Source organism: Symphalangus syndactylus, chromosome 1 (genome assembly GCF_028878055.3).
Source record: "Symphalangus syndactylus isolate Jambi chromosome 1, NHGRI_mSymSyn1-v2.1_pri, whole genome shotgun sequence".
Taxonomy (NCBI): domain Eukaryota; kingdom Metazoa; phylum Chordata; class Mammalia; order Primates; family Hylobatidae; genus Symphalangus; species Symphalangus syndactylus.
The window spans coordinates 85,917,167-85,936,652 of NC_072423.2; the positions used below are offsets into that span (position 1 = coordinate 85,917,167).

General features: G+C 47.5%; 1 protein-coding gene across 6 annotated transcripts; it reads right to left on the reverse strand.

Moving 5' to 3' along the window:
- On the reverse strand, positions 1-18,403 carry PRG2 (proteoglycan 2, pro eosinophil major basic protein). 6 transcript variants are annotated; one of them, XM_055293707.2, is made up of 6 exons: positions 3,857-4,046; positions 3,148-3,217; positions 2,282-2,556; positions 1,816-1,947; positions 976-1,087; positions 1-755 (listed from the first exon to the last, which is right to left on the reverse strand). In XM_055293707.2, the coding sequence occupies exons 2-6, from the start codon at positions 3,203-3,205 to the stop codon at positions 697-699; spliced, it is 636 nt and encodes a 211-aa protein (XP_055149682.2). In that variant the 5' UTR covers positions 3,206-3,217; positions 3,857-4,046; the 3' UTR covers positions 1-696. The 6 variants fall into 6 exon arrangements, with proteins under 6 accessions (XP_055149682.2, XP_055149634.2, XP_055149662.2 ...); XM_055293659.2 differs by having other exon boundaries at positions 2,249-2,556; XM_055293687.2 differs by having other exon boundaries at positions 2,249-2,556; positions 3,861-3,911.
- Positions 18,404-19,486: the final 1,083 nt, after the last annotated feature.

The following is a 19,486-nucleotide window of genomic DNA, read 5'->3' on the forward strand; positions in this document are numbered from 1 at the left end:
TTGTGTACAAGTGTTTATTTGGGAGTTGCAGAGAGTAGGAAGGAGCAGAGAGTGCAGTTGAGGAAGGGAAGGCAGCCCATAAAAATGCATGCAATAAGGCCAACTACCACAGCAGGCCACTGGGAAATGGTGCCCAATACATGTTAGATTTATTCCACTTGAGGGGCCGGGGATTGGGGTACTTATACATTCATTCCTGAGAGTTGTGGACTCTTCCCAGGGACATGTTAGTTTCCTTACATATCAAACCAACCACAGTTCTGGGGTTGGAGAGAGAGAGAGAAAAGGCCTTTGGATACAGAGATGCAAACTGGGCCATTGGGAGTCCACCTACAACCTTGAAAAGTCCTGGCAGCACCTATGCAGGTGCCCAGTAATCAGGTGTTCAATGAAGAGAACTAGCTGAGCCCATTCCTCCATCTCCAAAAGGCTCCATAGACCCAACTCCACCCTCCATCCTCCTCCTCAAGGAGTGGTAGCTTCTGACCCTTCTATGAAAGGTGTGGTGTGGGGAGAGATGATAAGGAAGACCTTTCAATGAGGGCTAAGCAGAGTGGATCAGTGATCAGACGAGAAAATAAATCCGTTTCAGTAAAACCCATTTTATTGCAGGGAGGTGGAGGGAGGGACGGCAAGCAGAGGAGGGGAGGCAGCTGCCCAGGAGAGGGCAGCTCTGAACTGCTGGCTGGGACCAGCTCAGTAGGAACAGATGGAAGGAAGTCTTCTGAGGCAGTGGGCTCGACGCCAGTGGCCTCCTGTGAAGGCAGAACAGAAAGGGACTTTCAGCCTCTTGTCCACCCCAACTCAACCCACAGGAGGGCCTCTTCTCCCACCCACACACTGCTGTGGAGTCAGAGTATATAAAAGACCCAGGAAGACTCTCCCACAAAGGGTCAGGCTCTTCATAGCATCTCCTCCTTGGGGCACTTCCCATCTCCCAGACCTTTCCATCATTCATCCCCAGCCCCACCTCACCTCGGGTACACAAGGACACGCAGTGACCACCGCGGGACCAGGGCTGGCGAGCAGCCCAGTACGCAAAGTTCCAGCGGCTGCCGTCAACCCACTGCAAGTGTCTGCAGCGACCCTGGAGAAAGCAAGAGGGGAAGAAGGGATGGCGCAGAGGGAAGGCAGAGAAGCAGACCTGGCCCTGTATCTGCCAGCTCCTCCTGCTGCCCACCGGGCAATGGGCCTTTCTCTGCTGGACCATGATGGGAACTGTCCGGGTCATCTGAAATGCTGATCCATGGCAATCATCACCATCAGATTCTATGCATCCCAGTGACAGGCTTATCCTTCCAGCCCTAACAAAAGGTAGAACAGGGGTTGCCAACTCATCCTAGAGAAGAGGAAACAAACTCATCGTCTTGTTTTAATTTTTTTATTTTATTTTATTTATTTATTTATTTATTTTTGAGGCGGAGTTTTGCTCTTGTTGCCCAGGCTGGAGTGCAATGGCTCCATCTCGGCTCACCACAACCTCCATCTCCCAGGTTCCAGTGACTCTCCTGCCTCAGCCTCCCGAGTAGCTAGGATTACAGGCATGCACCACCATGCCCAGCTAACTTAAGTTACATAGATGGTGAGAGATGGAAAGGAACTTGGACCCAAACCTCCTGATTCTAAATTCTTAGCTCTTCCCTGAATGCCCAGGCAGCCCCCTCAGTGTTGTCTGTGGGTGTCCATCTATCCCTGGTTCTTCTGGAGATTATACAGGAAAAAAACAGACAAATCTGACGCAAGTTGAGTGCTGGCTGAGATCAGCAGGTGCACCCCTGATACAGTGAGGTGGGGCTGTATTCACACTTCTCTTACCGAGCCTGTGATCCTGCCTCCAATCCAGACTTGACCCTGGTTGAGCGCTCTGACTGAACATTGGATTCGGTAATTAGTATTGAAGTTGTGGATGGAAGCCAGGTTGCCCCCGTAGCACCTCCGGCAAGTAAACTACAGGGCAGGATAAAACACAAAGAATGGAGCATCCTTCCTACATGAATTCACATGGGTCTTGAGTCCCCACAATTCATGCCCTCCCTCCCCTGCCACAACCATTTGAAGGTTGGAGACCAAAATGCAACTTCTGTTTCTAGGTGGCCCTCCCCTCTTACCCCAACACCTCTGTGAGGCTCAGGTTCTACTGACACCCCCAGGGCCCTCAATGGGGAAAAGACCCAGTGATAGCAATGCTGGGGACATATCCCACACCCGTCCCATGCTCCCGCCTCAGCCTCAGCCACAGGCCACTCACCCAAGCTTGATTAAACGTCTGAAGACTTCTCACCAGGAGGTAGCGGCAGGTCTGGCACCCAGGGATGCCCACCACTTTTACTGTGTCCTCTTCCTCAGGACACGTAAGGTTTTTGTCCACCATATCTGGGACTAAGATAGACTCAACAGCCCCGTCTTCCTTGGAGGCATCTTCACTTCCAGAGCCCCACTCCTCCTCTTCCTCCAGCTCTCTGGAAGGGGTCTCCTCCACCTCCTGCTCTGGTGTCTCCTCATCCTCAGGCAGCGTCTTAGCACCCAAAGGGGTCTCAAAGGTGGAAGTCTCAGACCCTGGCAGGGAGGATAGCTAAGTGTCCTTCCTTCGCATCTCCCCTTGTTCCTCCCCAGAACCACGGACAGCTCCCACCTTGCCCTGGGCATCAGAGTGCTCAACTCTGCCTGGGAAGAGGAACCTGGAACCCAGTCTCTATGAGGGGAACCCAAGCTGCCCGACAAGGTCAAGGTGGTTAAGAGCATGGACTTAGAGTCGGGCAGTCATAGGCTTGGGTACTGGTTCCATCATCCACCAGATGTATTTCTTCGTCTGTGAAATGGGTATGCAATACCACCTACTTCATGGGGATGCTAAGAGAGTTAAGGGAGAGAAGGCATGGAAAGTGCTGTGTACTCAGTAAGCTCAAAGTAAGCATAATGGAGAAAGGACAAAATTGGGAATGTCACAGTAGAACCAAGACCACAGACATAACAGATGCCTTGAGAAATCCTTTCAACTCTTGGCCATAGGGTCCCCATCCCTTTAAGCACACAGAAATTCAGAAATAGAAGACGATCAAAGAAGGGGGTGGGTGTGTAACTCTGACCCCATCTACTATAGAAAGGAAAAAAACAGAGAAAGAAATACTGAAGGCAAAAAACACTTACTCAGATGAAGAGCAGAAACTGCCCCAAATAGAAAAGCCAGAAGTAGGGGGAGTTTCATCTTGGCTTTATCCTGCAATGGAGAACACAGTTTGTCATTGACACACACAGACACACACGCACACACATCACAATCACACCATTAGAGGACCATAGGAGTGAGGTGGAGAAAAAGAAGGCCTGAATAGAAATCAGGATGGGCCAGAAAAGCTCATGCCAAGCCCAGCTCCTGATGCTCCACGATCCAGGACGCAAGGACCTCTTTCTAAACAGAACGCAGCAAACTCTGAGGGGTGGCTGAGGCTGGCTTTCCTTCAGGCCCGGAAGTAAAGAAGGGATTATTACACTTATTTGTTTGTACTTAATGGGTCCCTCAGAGTCTATGACATAAAAGAGGCAGGAGAAGCAATGATTATTGGCTTTCCTAGGAACACATAGAACTTAGAAGGTATGTCCTCTCCTCAAAGCTCAAGAAGCCACCCACACCCTCCTCCAAGTCTCCACCATCTCCCTTCCCCAGCCAAGGAGCGCTTTCACATCCCACAGAAAGAATGTGCAAGGCAGAGGATGAAGGCTGCCCCTGCTGACATCCTCATAACCTGAAAGCCACAAGTAGACCCCTGCCAGCCCTCCAGAAACTGTCAGCCACAGCCAGGGACCTCCTGGGAGAATAAACTGTCACCAGCTCCACCACAGCAGAGAAAGTACTCACCCACCCAGAGACCTTCCTGGGTCTTTAGAGCTTCCCAAAGCCCAGGTTCTTCTTTGCTTCCTCTCACAAAGACATCTTATATAGAGGCCTTGGAGGAACTTCCCCCAGGGAGAGTTTGCCTCTGTCAGAGGGAGATAGCAAGGCTGATAAGGACCATTTCATCACTTCCCTGGGGAGCCCACTCATTCAGTGAAGATTTCTCTCCCGATACCCCCTTCAGGAACCCAGGGGCCATCTGGAACGGCTCTGGGCAATTGTTCTTATCCTGGGGTACACTTCAGAATCGCCTTGGGGGCTTTTCCAAAATACATATCTCCCCTGCTTTACCGGTGTTTTGAATTGCCACAGACATTTTGAGAACAAATCTGTCCATATCTATTAAAATAAAAAAATGCACATTTGATCAATTTCACTCTTTGGAGACTATCCTTTAGACATAAACGCACCTATAAGTAATAAAACTTTTACAGAGTTATGTTATTGCTTGACTACTTGTAGAAATGAAAACAATCTTGATATCCATCAATCAGACACTGAATAAAATGTGTCCTCTCTATTCTACAGAATGTTATATGGCTGTGAAAAGAAGAGCTGGATCTGTATCTATAAACCTGAAGAGATGTTTGTGCGACATGAAGTGAAAAAAGGCAAGATACTCAGGAAAGTATTTAGTATGTGAATAGTTTTAAAGGAAAAAAAAAAACCTGCATAGGTGCTTATCTGTGAGCGTCCTTATGTGACCATTGATGGAGGGAATGCTAAGAGGAATCACACCAAATAGTTGACCTTGTTGCCTCCAGAAGCAGGAGAGGAGAGGGAAGAAAGCGGGAGACAGATTGTTGTTTATCTTCTTTTTATAACTTTGCATTTCTTCAGTGGTTATGGTAAATGTGTGCTGAATCTGTAATTTTGAGGCTGCCTTATTAAAGATTTTTAAAAATATGCAGATGCCCTGCCCAGAAACTTCTGATTGGCTAATAGGTCTAGAGTGAAGGTCAGATGTCTGCATTTTTTTAAAAGCTTCCCAGCTGACTGTGATGGAAGATGGTTCTAGGAGTCACTGTCCTGAGGACCTTCAAGTACAGGAAATGTTCACGTATGTCTAACTGCTTTCCTTCTGAATCAGACCACTCAGTTGGCCAACCTACCAGCCTTCATTATGGTAACATTTACTGAACATTTTTAAATGCCATGCATGGCAAGTGGCTGGATGCAGTGGCTCATGCCTGTGATCCCAGCACTTTGGGAGGCCGAGGTGGGTGGATCTTTTGAGGTCAGGAGGTTGAGACCAGCCTGGCCAACATTGCAAAGCCTTGTCTCTACTAAAAATACAAAAATTAGTCAGGCGTAGGGGTGCCTGCCTGTAATCCCAGCTACTTGGGAGTCTGAGGCAGGAGAATCACTTGAACCCGGGAAGCGGAGGTTGCAGTGAGCTGAGATTGCACCACTGAACTCCAGCTTGGGCAAGAGAGTGAGACTCTGTTTCTATCAATCAATCATCAATCAATAAAATGCCATTCATGGCAAGTATTACCTCATTTCACCTGTTTTTAAAAACCTAGTGAGGTAGGTGGTTGATACCCCATTTTCCAAGTGAGACAACCCAGGTTCTGTGTGGCTCCTGACCCCCCCACAACACTGCCCTTATTGGATCGATGCCCTGTATACACCCTCTTGTAGCTCCAGGGGCTTGTCCTTATCACAGTTAGTCATTTTACTTTTCTTGTGAGATTACTTGGTTAACGGATTAACATCTGTCTTCCTTCGTGATGGTGAAGGCTGCATCTCTTTATTCATCATTGTATCTTTGGTGCTTAGTATAGTGCCTGGCACATAGTAGGTACTCAATAAATATATGTTGAAGTAATTAATGGTTAAGTAACGTGCTCAGGTAAATAACAGGGTTAGAATTCAAATCCAGTTCTTTCTGGCACCAAACTTCTCTCTCCTCCCATGTGCCTGCTTGTGTGTCAAAAATGATGCTATCCAGGTGGAGATAAAAATCAGAGTGAAGCATAGATCCTGTATTCAATTAGCTTACAATCTAATTTGTGAGATGAGTAAATTGAGGTCAAACAAAAGGAGAAGGGTTAAGACCAAGCTAGGAAACATCCTCTGCTAATTCAGAAGGAAGTCCATCCATAGTAAAACAGAGCAGAAAAGGCTCCATGAACCAAGGAGCTGATTCCTACCAGGATGGAAAGGTGCAACTAGAAGGGAAGGAAATAGGCATTTCAAGTAGAAGGAACAGCTTGAGCAAAGGTGTGGAGGTTGAACAACCTTGGTATATGCACAGGACACTGTAGTTTCCTTCATAACTAAAGTTAACAGTACACACATTGGGAAGGAATGAGAAAAACAAGGAAGGATGCATTTCATCTTGAGCCGAGGATGGAGATAACCCTCCCCTGTCTCCATTGATTTAAAAAGACAGAAGCAGGAATCAAAGGAATACTCAACAAGAGCCTAGTCAGGAGCTTTGAGCTGGGCTCTGCCCACTCCCATCTGCAAGCCCTCCCCACAGGGCCTCTTTGGCTGTTGGACAGAGGATTACTGTCAAAAGGTGATGAGAGGGAGCCCATTCTTGGAAACCAGTTGACTATTCAGGGACCCTCACTCCTAGGGGAGTCTCTCTTTTAGGTCATACAATCCAGGATCTGGACTGGGTCTAGCACTTAATAGCTGCGTGTCGTGTCCTGGGCAAGTTCCTTAAACTTTCTGTACCTCATCATCATCATTTATAATGTAGAGACGACAATACCTACCTCACTGGGTAGTGTGAGAAATCAATGAGATAATTCACATGTAGCATGCATGCTGTGAGCTGCCCAGTCACCTCACCCCTTCCTGTGGTTTCTTGGATTCCATTTCCTGTGGATCTTGGTGGAGGGCAGGCCTCTCATTTTTGAAGACAAAAGTGCCTATTAGATTTTCAGCTTCCTTCGCAGCTAAAGCATATGACTGGGCTCTATCAAAGAGAAGAAGCATCTGTTCAAGACTTTGAATCTGGAGCTAGTGACCAAAAAGGTGGAGGCCAAGAAGGCCTCTCTCTGGCAGTGGCGTTGACAAGATTGAGTTCCTGGAGTTGCAGTACCCACAGAGGCACTGCAGGATACATTGATCCAGGGTCCAAGCCCTACAACATCCTGGGTGCCAGCCACAAGATCTAGGTCTCAGCAGCAGTGGGATCCTCCCTAGACCTGTTCTGCAGCCTCACTTTGGCTCCATGTCTGGTTTTCTGGCCCTTCCTGCAATTTCATGAGCTACTCCATTTCCTTTCAGTCCTGGATTTTTCTACTCAGATCAGCCAAGGAGAGTTTCTGTGGCCTGCCATTAAGAGCCCTGACTGATGCAGCATTTAGCACAGGAACTGGTATTTAGTAATTGCTTAGTAAATGTATGCTACCCAGGGTCTTTGAGTGTGACCAACATTAATCAAACTCTCAAGAGACTGTTGTCTACTTTTGGCGCCAATGACACAAAGGAGGTTGAACTGTACTCACAAGGGGCCCACTTGCCCAGGCTCTCTGATAAGCACTTTCTTTCCCTGCATCACAACTGTGGTGCGCTCAGGACTTGAATTTCGAATGGGAGCAAAGAGCTGGAGGCCTTGGGGTCCAGTGCCTTCGAGCAAGAGAACGATACCCATCATCTCCATTTAATCCTCAGCCCTGCCTCCTTCCCCAAGAAATGTTGACTCAACACTGCAGGATCCTGAATCTTAGGCATCCTCCTTTCTAGCCCTAAAGTTACTACAGAGCTTGGAGGTTCCTAAACAGACTCAGTCAATCCTCTCCATACTAGCACTCCCAAAAGGGACCTGACAGATCACCTCTGCATTTAAACTTTTCTGATCTCATTCTCGTGGGCTCATCCCAACTTTAGGCTTGTGGGAGAGTGTGCTGTAGCTCCTGACATAAGCTGTCCAGGGTCAGACCTGGTACTGAGGGGTCTTCCCTTCTACAAGGGTGGGCTGTTGCAACTGGAGAAAAACATGTGTGCACCAGGCAGAGCAGAGATCACCTTGGAGATGGTGTCAATACCAAGGAGCTCTTGGGATGCCCCTCCCGTGCCCAACCCCCAACATACGGCAGCTTAAAGACTAAAAAAACCACCACAGCTCCAGATACGCAGCTCACACTATTCAGCCCTCACCTCCACCTGCATCCTTCCCCACACCCTGCAGCAGATCTTTTCAACCTGGAAACTATGAATAGGTTTCAAGGGACCATGAACCCTGCAATTATAGAAAACATATGGTGTGATGTTTCTAGCGTGAGGGTCCAAACCCTCCATGAGATTCTTTGATGACTTCCCAAAAGGCAAGAGAACCTCTAACTTTACTGAGTGATTTTTTCTGGAAGAACCAAGAATGACACCCCACTGTTCTTCACCAATAAGGTCCTGCTTGGCCCTTTTGATAGGCAGAATTCAGTTGTCCCCTGGTGCACTCTGCATAATCCCTGGGACGGTAAATATGATGGATTTTACTCCTGTGGTTGTGTGATGTTACATGCCACAGTTGACTTTAAGGAAAAGGGACTGCCCTGTATGGGTATGATCTAATCAGGTGATCCTGTAAAAGAGACAGGGCTCTCTTCTGAAGTTAGAGATTCCAACCATGTGGGTGATTCGATCCAAGGGAAATTCTCCATTGCTGGCTTCAAGGATGGAAAAGACCACGCACATGGCAAGGAATGTGGGCAGCCTCAAGGACCTGAGAGCAGCCCTCATCTGATGGTCAGCAAGAAAACAGGACCTCAGCCCTGCAACTCCAGGGAACAGAATTCTGCCACAACCACATGAGCCTGGAAGAGAACCCTAAACTCCAGATGAGCACACAGCCCAGACAACATCTTGATTTTAGCCTTGTGAGACCCTGAGCAGAAAGCCTAGCCATGCTGGGCCCACACTGCTGATGGACTAATGATGAGCTAATAGGCATGAGTTGTTTGAAGCTGCTAAATTTGTGGCAATTTGTTATGCAGAATAGAAGACTAATACAGCCCTCAAGGCCCATCTCCCTCCCACGGTGAAATTTACAGTGGGTGTAGGGATTGTCAGAGAAGGGTCCCAAAGGAATGGGCTGAGGAGCTGCTGGAAAATAACCCAGGTACAGCAGAGACGTAAGATGGACAGTGAGAAAGAGAGGTTTGATTCAGGCCAGAGATCCCACCATTCTCTCCCTCAGACCATAGGAAGCCAGGTGGCCCTTCTAGTTACATGTTCTGCTCCGGGATTCTCTCCCCACCCTCAGAAAAGTGACGGACTCCAGGGACCTGACCTCTGGGGCTAATCAACCGGTTGTTAACTGGGCTTGGCCAACATCCCCATGAGGCAGATAAAAGCTGGTGAAAGAGCTAATGCCACTGCAGGGGGAGTGGCCCGGGAGATACAGACTGGGCTGTTGTGCTGTGAAATCAGCCTGGACAACAGTTCCCCATTTGCATGCCCCAGCGATTGACATAGACCAAGACGATTGGCATGTGAGATCTAGAAGGCCCCTTAGAAACGAGCCAGCACAGTCCCCATGTCTCAGATGGGTTCTTCCCGCTTCCTCAGGAAGTGACATTATCCTCTTTCCCCTCCAGGAACCTCTGCTCCCAGAGACCATGAACACTCAGTGAGCTTAGAAGGAATATGTCTTCGCAGTAATTGCCTCCCCTGCCCCATCTTCCACCTTCCCCAGTCCATCTACTTCTCCCCATCTCTGCTGCCACCTCACTAGCCCCTGCGACCATATTTGATAACATGTATCACAGGCCATTGTCCCCATACCTCCCATTCAAAGTCTTCCCACATACTAGCAATTAACCCAAACCCATTACCACCATCTGCAAAGTCTTTCATGATCAGGCTCTTGTCTACAAGCTCAAACTCACTGGCATGACAAGTGACCATTGTCATCCTGGTCCCAGATCCACTGGCCAAGCTAAAGCATTTGTACTGGTTAAAAGGCCACCTCCTCAGACAAGCCTTCTCCAAGAACTCTTTCTAAAAGAAGCCCACCCACCCCACTCTCCTATTTGGTACTTTTGTTCCACATCATCACATTTATTTCCACAAGAACATTTACCAAAATGATACAATCTTGCTTTCTTACTGGTTTCTTGTTTTTTGTCTGTCTCCTTCAGAAAGTAAACTTCATGACAACAGAGACCTTGTCTGTCTTGTTCACTGCCTATAACTCTGCCCAGGTCATAGAAGGAGTTTTTCCATTACATAATGAATTAATTAATCAATTGACTAATCAACTTGAACTTTACCCCCTGGAGAAAGTTTAGCTGAGTTTAGATCAGAGTACACATCCATTTATTTCGATTCTACAGGTATTTTCTGAGCCTCATCCACCGTGGACACAAGCCTCTGCCAGGCTCTGGATCATCGATTCGTTCATTCATTTATTCAATAAATACTTAAAGAGAATCTCTAGTTGCAGGGAGGTTTAAGGTAGCTGATAAATAAGGCAAACAGAATGAACATATTAGTAAAACAGGGCAATATATTGAGGAGATACTCAGAAGTGTAGAACTAACATAAATGGAAGATAAACACATTTTCAGTGTTGTCAGGATCACATAAAGGGTGACGGCAGGCACAGAAGGCTTGCTTGAGGACGTAGCGCTTAGCCTGGGCTCCACAGACTGACAGATAGGATAGGATAAGCAGAGGAGAAGTGGGATGGCATTTCTAGGGGCCAACCATCTCCTGGTAGTGCTGGAATTTGAGCCAGGATATGGATGATTTTATGTTTCTTGGACGTTAAGTCAATGAGTGAGCTGGCTTCTCTGCTTTGCACCAAAGCCAAGCTCCTCCAGCAAGAGGTGTAGACTCGCTGGCCACTTCCTCAACACCCTCTTCCTCCTCTTACCATAGCAATCTCATTTCTGTTATCCCTATTGCTCCACCAAAACTGCTTTTGCCAAGGTGCCCACTGACCACCCCATTGCCAAACCCAACAGACATTCTCCAGTTCTTATCCTACTTGACCTTTGCAGTAGTGATACCTCTTCACTTCCCTCTTCTTAAGAATTGCTTCCCTTCTCAATAGACTTTGTGGTCATTCTCTCCCAATTTCTGTTGGCAGGCTCCTTTTATTCTTCCAGATGGTCAAATATTGGGGATCACCTGGCTTCTTGGTGCACGTCTCTCCTAACTCTGCACACCCTTCACCGGTTATGTCATCTACTCTTGTGGCTCAAGCTACCAAATATATATGCAGATCATTCCCAAGTCTTCATCTTCAGCCCCAGGACTGTTTCTGAGCTGCAGACTCACACATATGGTCACCCAAGATGCTTCTCCACTTGGATGTCCCATGGGCATTGTGAGTCCAACACATCTCAGACTGAACTTAACACACACACACACACACACGCGCGTGAACCTGCTTCACATTTTGTGGTCACTTTCTCAGGAAATATCATCACCTTCCAACTAGACCTGCAAGGCAGGACTCTGGGCATCCTTCACCCCTCCTGCCCCTGAAATGAGATCTTAGGCAGAAATTTTAATAATGATAACAACAGCAGCAACTAATATTTAGGAAGTGTTTCTAGGTGCTAAGTATGTTAAGTGCTCTGTATTATTCAACCTTCTAAACAACTCTAGGACGCAAGTGCCATTAAACTACCTAAATTACAGACAAAAGGCTGATCCTGGGAATGGTTAAGACACTTGCCAGGTAAGTGTCAGAGCTAGGATCCGAATGGAGAGGCTGCACTCTTGTCCATGCCTCACTTCCCCTGTGGTGGTGAATAACTAGCACAAAGCCATTTGCATACATTCTTTAATGTAACTTACGCTGTAAGTTGCATGGGGCAGGTGATGATTTGGAAAGCACAAAGAATGTGGTCCTTGGATTTTAAAAAACCCTGGTTCCATTATTGGCTCTGCTGCCCGTAAGCTGGACCTCCTTGGAAGTTCCCTCATCCCCCCAGTCTCCTGTTGCTCATCTGTGAGTTGTTAAGGATGACCACCTCGCAGATGTTGCAGGGCTTGAGGAGAACCAACTGAAATGTGGTGGTACAGTAATCTACTAAGTGCCTGAAACACAGTGCCCCCAACAAACAACAATGCTGAATATTGTCCTCTGTTAGGGATAGGAAAAGCAAGGCTTGGAAAACTTAAGTGATGGTCCAAATTTTGCATGCCAGCAAACGGTGGAGCTTGGAAAAGAACTCTAACTCTTCCGTTGGCCATGAGGAGAAATTTTCTGAGCCTCTTCTACATAAATGCTCATTACCATGTGAGACACATCACAGTCCTCACCATCAGGAGACTAGAAGCTCAGGGCTGGGATTGTAGGTTGAATCTCTCTCTCTCTCTTTCTCTCTCCCCCGCCTCTTTCTCTCTCTCTCTCTCTCTCTCTCTCCCTCCTCTCTCTCTCTCTCTCATGTCCAGTATTTATTGAGCCTCCATTCTGTGCTAAGTAAGGTACAAAGTTCTCAGCATACAGTAGGCAATACAAAATATACAGTTACTGCCTGCGTGGAGTTCCCAAATGAAAGCCTAATGGAAGACACACCTGAATATTTTTAAAATCCTATGATGGTACATTAAACTGCAACTGTGACAAGCTCTATGACAGAGAGGTACCTGGTGCTATGAAAACCAGTACTAGGTAACAGTACAGAAAGGAAGGAATATCTGAGCTGAGAACTGAGGGAACTATAGGAGTTAGCTATAGGTTGGGTAGGACACATTCCACAGAAACACAATAAAACTGTTTCAAGGCCAGGTGCAGTGGCTCATGCCTATAATCCCAGCACTTTGGGAGGCTGAGGTGGGCAGATCACAAGGTCAGGAGTTTGAGACCAGTCTGGCCAATATGGTGAAACCCCGTCTCTACTGAACATACAAAAAAAATTAGCTGGCGTGGTGGCACATGCCTGCAATCCCAGCTACTCGGGAGGCTGAGACAGGAGACTTGCTTGAAGGCAGAAGTTGCGGTGAGCCGAGATCGCGCCACTGCACTCCAGCCTGGGTGACAGAGCGAGACTCTGTCTAGTTCAACCATTGTGGAAGTCAGTGTGGCGATTCCTTAGGGATCTAGAACTAGAAATACCATTTGACCCAGCCATCCCATTACTGGGTATATACCCAAAGGACTATAAATCATGCTGCTATAAAGACACATGCACACGTATGTTTATTGTGGCACTATTCACAATAGCAAAGACTTAGAACCAACCCAAATGTCCAACAACGATAGACTGGATTAAGAAAATGTGGCACATATACACCATGGAATACTATGCAGCCATAAAAAATGATGAGTTCATGTCCTTTGTAGGGACATGGCTGAAACTGGAAACCATCATTCTCAGTAAACTATCGCAAGGACAAAAAACCAAACACCGCATGTTCTCACTCATAGGTGGGAATTGAACAATGAGAACTCATGGACACAGGAAGGGGAACATCACACTCCGGGGACTGTTGTGGGTTGGGGGGAGAGGGGAGGGACAGCATTAGGAGATATACCTAATGCTAAATGACGAGTTAATGGGTGCAGCAAACCAACATGGCACATGGATACATATGTAACAAACCTGCATATTGTGCACATGTACCCTAAAACCTAAAGTATAATAATAAAATAAAAATAAAGGAAAAACAAACAAACAAAAAAACTGTTTCACTGTCATATAGTGTACTTGACCTGTAATGTGATTTTGCGTATGTAATAAAAATTAGCAGCTGCCATTAATGAAGGACCTACTATGTGCCAGGGCCGAGCACTTTTCATGTAGAGCCTCACTTATCCTTATTACTCTCTGAGGTAGGCATTATAGGTAGCAAACAAAGGCACTAAGATGCTTCATGACTCCTACAAGGACACCCAATCTAAGAACGTATAAACAGGACCCAGATCTTTCTGCCTGCACTTCCCCAGCCTAGGGCTCTGAAAGGAATTCACAGCCCCGCCCCTGGTAATTGACATTTCTGTGCACTTGGATTCTCTCCATTGACTGCTGGGGAGACAAAACTATCGCAAAAATTGAATATGAAGATTGATATTTTTCGTTGACTTTGGCTTAAGATTTGGGGTAATTCGAAAGTCTTTTTTTTTTTTTTTTTTTTTTTTTTTTTTTGCCTTTGAAGTTTTCCCATTCCAAGTAATAAAGAACTTGTGTTGTTTTGTTAGGTGGAAACAAGCTAAAGCGAGGGCTTGCAGGGAGGTTTTCCATCCTGAACTATAGTAGTGGCATTCCAGACTCCACCAGGTGTGAAATGTGGTACACGCTCTGAAGGGCACACAGATGTTACTAATAACACCTGCATCCACACACAGCACACCTGCTACAAGCCAGGTGGTTTATATTGATCACTCACTACATGCCAGGTCCCCTTTGAAGTGCTTGATGTTCATCCAGCCACTCAATCCTTACAACTCTATAAAGTATTCCTATTGTTATTCCATTTTACAGATGAAGCAGCGGAGGTACCAGGAATCTAAGTGCCAGAGCTTGTGTGGGTAGGAACTGGAAGTTGGTCTTGGACAGTCCATCTCCAGAGCCCAAGCTGCTGCTTTTATTCCCAAGGTTACTCTCTAGTCCTTGCAACAAACCACCGTGGTACCTATTTCCATTACAGATGAGGAAACTGAGGTTCAGGGTGGTTAAGGTCACACAGCTGATCAGTGCCTGCAAAGCCCAGAGCCTTTCCCACACACCCTACTGCTCTAGCTAGCCTGCAGGCCTGGGAGGTGACACTGGACCCAGGAAAGAATATGCTGAGGGGCCTATGAGCAGATGTTTGGGATTAGAGCATAAACACTCAAAATTGGGCCGGCGGCGGTGGCTCACGCCTGTAATCCCAGTACTTTGGGAGGCCAAGGTGGGAGGATCACAAGGTCAAGAGATCGAGACCATCCTGTCCGACATGGTGAAGCACAGTCTCTATTAAAAATACAAAAATTAGCCGGGTGTGGTGGAGCACACCTGTCATCTCAGCTACTCAGGAGGCTGAGGCAGGAGAATCGCTTGAACCGGGAGGCAAAGATTGCAGTGAGCCGAGATCGTGCCACTGCACTCCAGCCTGGTGACAGAGAGAGACTCTGTCTCGAAAAAACAAAACCAAACAAACAAAACACCTCAAAATCCCTGGAGGGTCTGGTGTGAACACAAGCCATGGTCCTGGGTTTAAGATGCACTCAGACATTGTCCTGTCTGTGAACTCCTTATCGCCAAAGGACTGGAGCTTATGCCTGGAAGCCTGGATGGAAAATGTTCTTCCCGAAGAATGTCAGAGGAATGACTCACTGCTGTGCCCATGTCACACCTGAAGCATTTGAGAGTCATCTATCCCCTGAGGGGCTGGCAGGAAAAAGGGCTCCTAGACATAACCACTGGGACCATCACTCCAAGCTTTGAATTTGGGGAGGACTGCTTGAGCCTGGGAGGTCGAGGCTGCAGTGAGCCATGATCTTGCCACTACACTCCAGCCTGGGTGACAGAGTGAGACCCTGTCTCCAACAAACAAACAAACAAACAAAACCACGTTGCAGGAGGAAGGCTCTCAGGGCAGAAAGATGAGAGCTGTGCCTGTGGGTTGCTTCTCCTGCTTACTCCCTCTTGCCCATTTTCCCTAGAAATCATCTCTGGTTCTCACAGAATAGAAGTGTTCTTAGCAGCACCTGGGCAGGACCTGCCAGCACCTTCAGCTAAAGTACAGTTAGCACCAGATTATGGATAGTGATTAGCGGGTATGAGGTCATTCTCTGGAATATCCCAAGGTGCTCTTTTGTGATAAGCCCACTTGACAACAACTCACCTTCTTAGTGTTTTTATTATTTGCACTCTCCAGTCTGCTGACCAAGGCTGCCCTCTGGCTCACCATCATCTAGGACCCCCACACAGGCAGGGAAGGGGAAAGGGAGTAGGGGGTGGATGGGGATAAATAAGGTGTGGTAGAGCCACGAGATGGGGTTGTGAGCAGCCATTTAAAGCCATGTTTTTGGCTACTATTTGATTACATAAGGAAAAGCTTATGAGATCATTTTAATTATCACATACATCCAGTCAAATGATGGGAGGGAACATACCAACATGTTAACCATGATTATCTCTGAGTGGTCCAATTAATGGTGATGCGTCTTTTTCATGTCCCTCTTTATTTTCTCATCTGTTTTAAATGATATCTTTCTTAAAAGAAAATAAATGCAGGCTGGGCATGGTGGCTCATGCCTGAAATCTCAGCACTTTTGGAGGCCGAGGCAGGAGGATTGCTTAAGGCCAGGAGTTCAAGGCTGCATTTAGGTATGATGATGCTGCATTCAACCTGGACAACAGAGCAAGACCCCACCTCAAAAAAAAAAAGAAGAAGAAATGTAAAGTAAAGGTAATGTCTAAATGAATGTGACCTTGGGAGTCAGACAGACCTGGTTTAAATACCAGCCCCACAATGTACTAATGGGTGAACCTGACTTTCTTTATCTGTGAAATGGGGCTGATCATATGCACTTCCCTGGGCTGAACAGGCTTAAAGGGGATCATCACACAAAGTTCCTATTTCATGCTGTTTGCTGTCCCTTACATGGCAGGTGTTCTTCCCCTGATGGACGGGCCCAGCTTGGCACTGTGGGGGTGTGATGGGGGCCGATTCACCTCCAGTTCCTCTCTACTGAGGCTGGTTACAGATGAGAAGGGTTGCATTGGAAGCCCATTGCTGATTGAAATCAAAACTTGTGAAACCCCTGGGTTGCTTGCTTCCTCATTGGTTCCACTTGAGGAAGAAGTTGCAGGAGGCGCCAGGTACAGTGGCTCACACCCATAATCCCAACACTTTGGGAGGCCAAGGTGGGAGGATCACTTGAGCCCAGGCGTTTGACACCAGCCTGAGCAACAGAGTGAGACTCCCCAGACTCTATAAATAAATACATAAATACATACATAAATAAATAAAAGATTAGCCAGACCTGGTAGCATGCACCTGTAGTTCCAGCTACTCAGGAGCTCAAGCAGGAGGATTGCTTGAGCCTGGGAGGTCGAGGCTGCAGTGAGCTGTGATCACACCACTGCACTCCAGCCAGGGTAACAGAGTGAGAACCTGTTTCAAAATAAATAAATAAATAAAGTTGCAGGAGGAAGGCTCTCAGGGCAGAACGATGAGAGCTGCGCATGTGGTCGCTTCTCCCGCTTACTCTCCTTTTGCCCATCTTCCCCAGAAATCATCTCTGGTTCTCACAGAAGTATACTGTACACTTCCTGGGGAATCCAGGCATCTTTTCTTCCTTTAAATAACGGTTTTATTGAGGTATAATTAACATACCGTAAGTCCACCCATTTTCATCACCCCAAAAGAAACCCCTTCCCCATTAGCCGTCACTACCCATGGCCTCCACACCCAGGCCTACCCAATCATGAATCTACTTTCTGCCTCTACAGATTGGCCTATTCTGGAAATTTCTTTTTTTCTTTTTTCTTTTTTTTTTTTGAGACGGAGCCTCACTCTGTCATCCAGGCTGGAGTGCAGTGGCACGATCTTGGCTCACTGCAACCTCCACCTCCCAGGCTCAAGCAATTCTTGTGCCTCAGCCAACCAAGTAGCTGGGATTACAGGTGCATGCCACTACGCTCAGCTAATTTTTAGTAGAGATGGGGTTTCGCCAGGTTGGCCAGGCTGGTCTCGAACTCCTGGCCTCAAGTGATCTGCCCACCTTGGCATCCCAAAGTGCTGGGATTACAGGCATGAGCCACTGCACCCTGGCCCGACATTTCATATTTAAATGGAATCATTAGCAGTTTCTTGTGTCTGGCTTCTTTCACTTAGTCTAATGTTTTCAAGATTCATCCGTGTTGTAGCATGTGTCAGTACTTTTTTTGATTGCCAAATAATATCCCAAATATGGTACATTTCCTTTGTCCGTTCACCAACTGATGGACACTAGGCATCTTTTTTTGGCTTTAATATATCATCTGTAATGCTAGCTGTGATCTGTTCAACCTACCACATGCCAAGCACTCGACCTAATTTGTAATCCTTACAACAGCCCAGAGAGGCATGTCTATTTCTCCCACCATACTGACAAAGAAGTGGTCCATCCAAAGTCACAGAGCTGACAAAGTAAGTGACAGAGCTGAGATTTCCAGAAGGGTTTTTTTCCACTGCACCACACTGCACCTCCCCCACCCCCATGTGTTTTTCTGGCTCCTTCTAATTGGTTCTGAGGCCAAAACAAGAATCCACTCATTCAACGATCATTCATTCAACAAGAATTAGCTGGCACCATGTGGATGGTAAGCACAGACTAATTAGAGCCAGGCGAGACCAGACCTTGCCTCCTGGAGTTTGCTGCCCAGGCAAAGGGTGGGAGGGTCATGATGTGGAGGCAAATGCCAGTCACCAGGAAGGGTGTGACCAAGTGCCAGGGACTCAGACATGCTGGAAAGCCTGAGTAATGATTTTTGGAGAAGATGACATTTTGAGCAGGATCCCAGCAGACCAGATGGATTTCACAAGCTGAGGCAGGGTGAGCCGCCCACGCAGAGGAACTGGTGCACACACAGACCCAGAGACTGGGAATCTTGGTCCACAGGGATGGGCTCTACCCCGCTGTTGGTAGGAGGTAAAGAGGGCAGGGGAAAGGTTGAGATCACACTAGTGACAGCCTTGAATGCCAGGCTAGCATCTGGGTTTTTGTTCTGTGGACAGTGGGGAGCTGCTGAAACCTTTTGAGCAGGGTAACAAGACCAAACCCATCCATTAGATTTAGACACTGCTCACAGACACCAGTAGAACTCTGGTGTCCACCCTCAGACCCAGGCTCCTGGGCCCCTGGAAATTACACCCCGACACCCACAGGAAGAAGGAAGAGCTGGGCTTCAGGCCCTTCTGCATCTTTATAGTCCCAGCACCCAGGACAGGGCCTGACACATGGCAGGTGCTCAATAAACATTTGTTGAATGAATGGATGGATGAACCTGCCTGCCAGCCCCCTGTGTTCCACCCCCATCCCCCCGCCTCCCACCGTTCTTTCCTAGCCCCTCTCCTAGCAAGGTGGGAATGAGACAGCAGGTGTGCCCCAGATTCTCCCATCCCACCTACCTGCCATCTCTCCTCCGGCACCCTCAACTTCTCCCTCTTTGCCCCCATCTTCCTCGAGGGTCATGAGTAAACACGGGAGCAAACCCTCATGTGCTCCTACCACATGCTAGGCAGTCACAATGACTTTACATTCTCACAATCACCATCAGAGATAGAAATGATTAACTGCACTTTGCAGGTGGGCAACTAGTGACTCAGAGTGGTTAAGGGGCTTGCCCAGCTGCTGAGGGGCAGAGTTGAAACTCAAACTAGGACTTTCTGATTCCATCCAGCACTTCTGGTTGGGGATGTGGAGTGAGGGGTAGGGTTCTGCTGAAGGTTAAGGATGTGGAGAGGAAGAGGAAGCAGAGAGGTTACTGGGCGAGGAAGTCTCTGGGCCCACATCCCACGACCAGTGGGGTGAATCATAGTCAGGGTTCCTGCCCCACCTCTGGGTCCAGCTGCCACACTAGGATGTGTAGCCAGATTCCCTACCCTCTTCTCATGCCAGGGTAGGGCCTCCTCAGAAACATACACATACACACAAACACACACACACACACAGCCCAGGCCCAAAGCCTAGAGAGATGGAAACAGTAG

What these genes read in the sequence shown, in the direction of transcription:
- PRG2 (XM_055293659.2), bottom strand. Translation starts at nt 3,205, where the DNA reads ATGAAACTCCCCCTACTTCTGGCTTTTCTATTTGGGGCAGTTTCTGCT. An exon ending in AGTTTCTGCTCTTCATCTGA is followed by an intron (nt 2,557 to 3,147) that starts GTAAGTGTTTTT and finishes CCTCCCTGCCAG; the next exon opens with GGTCTGAGACTTCCACCTTT. An exon ending in CGTGTCCTTGTGTACCCGAG is followed by an intron (nt 756 to 975) that starts GTGAGGTGGGGC and finishes CTGCCTTCACAG; the next exon opens with GAGGCCACTGGCGTCGAGCC.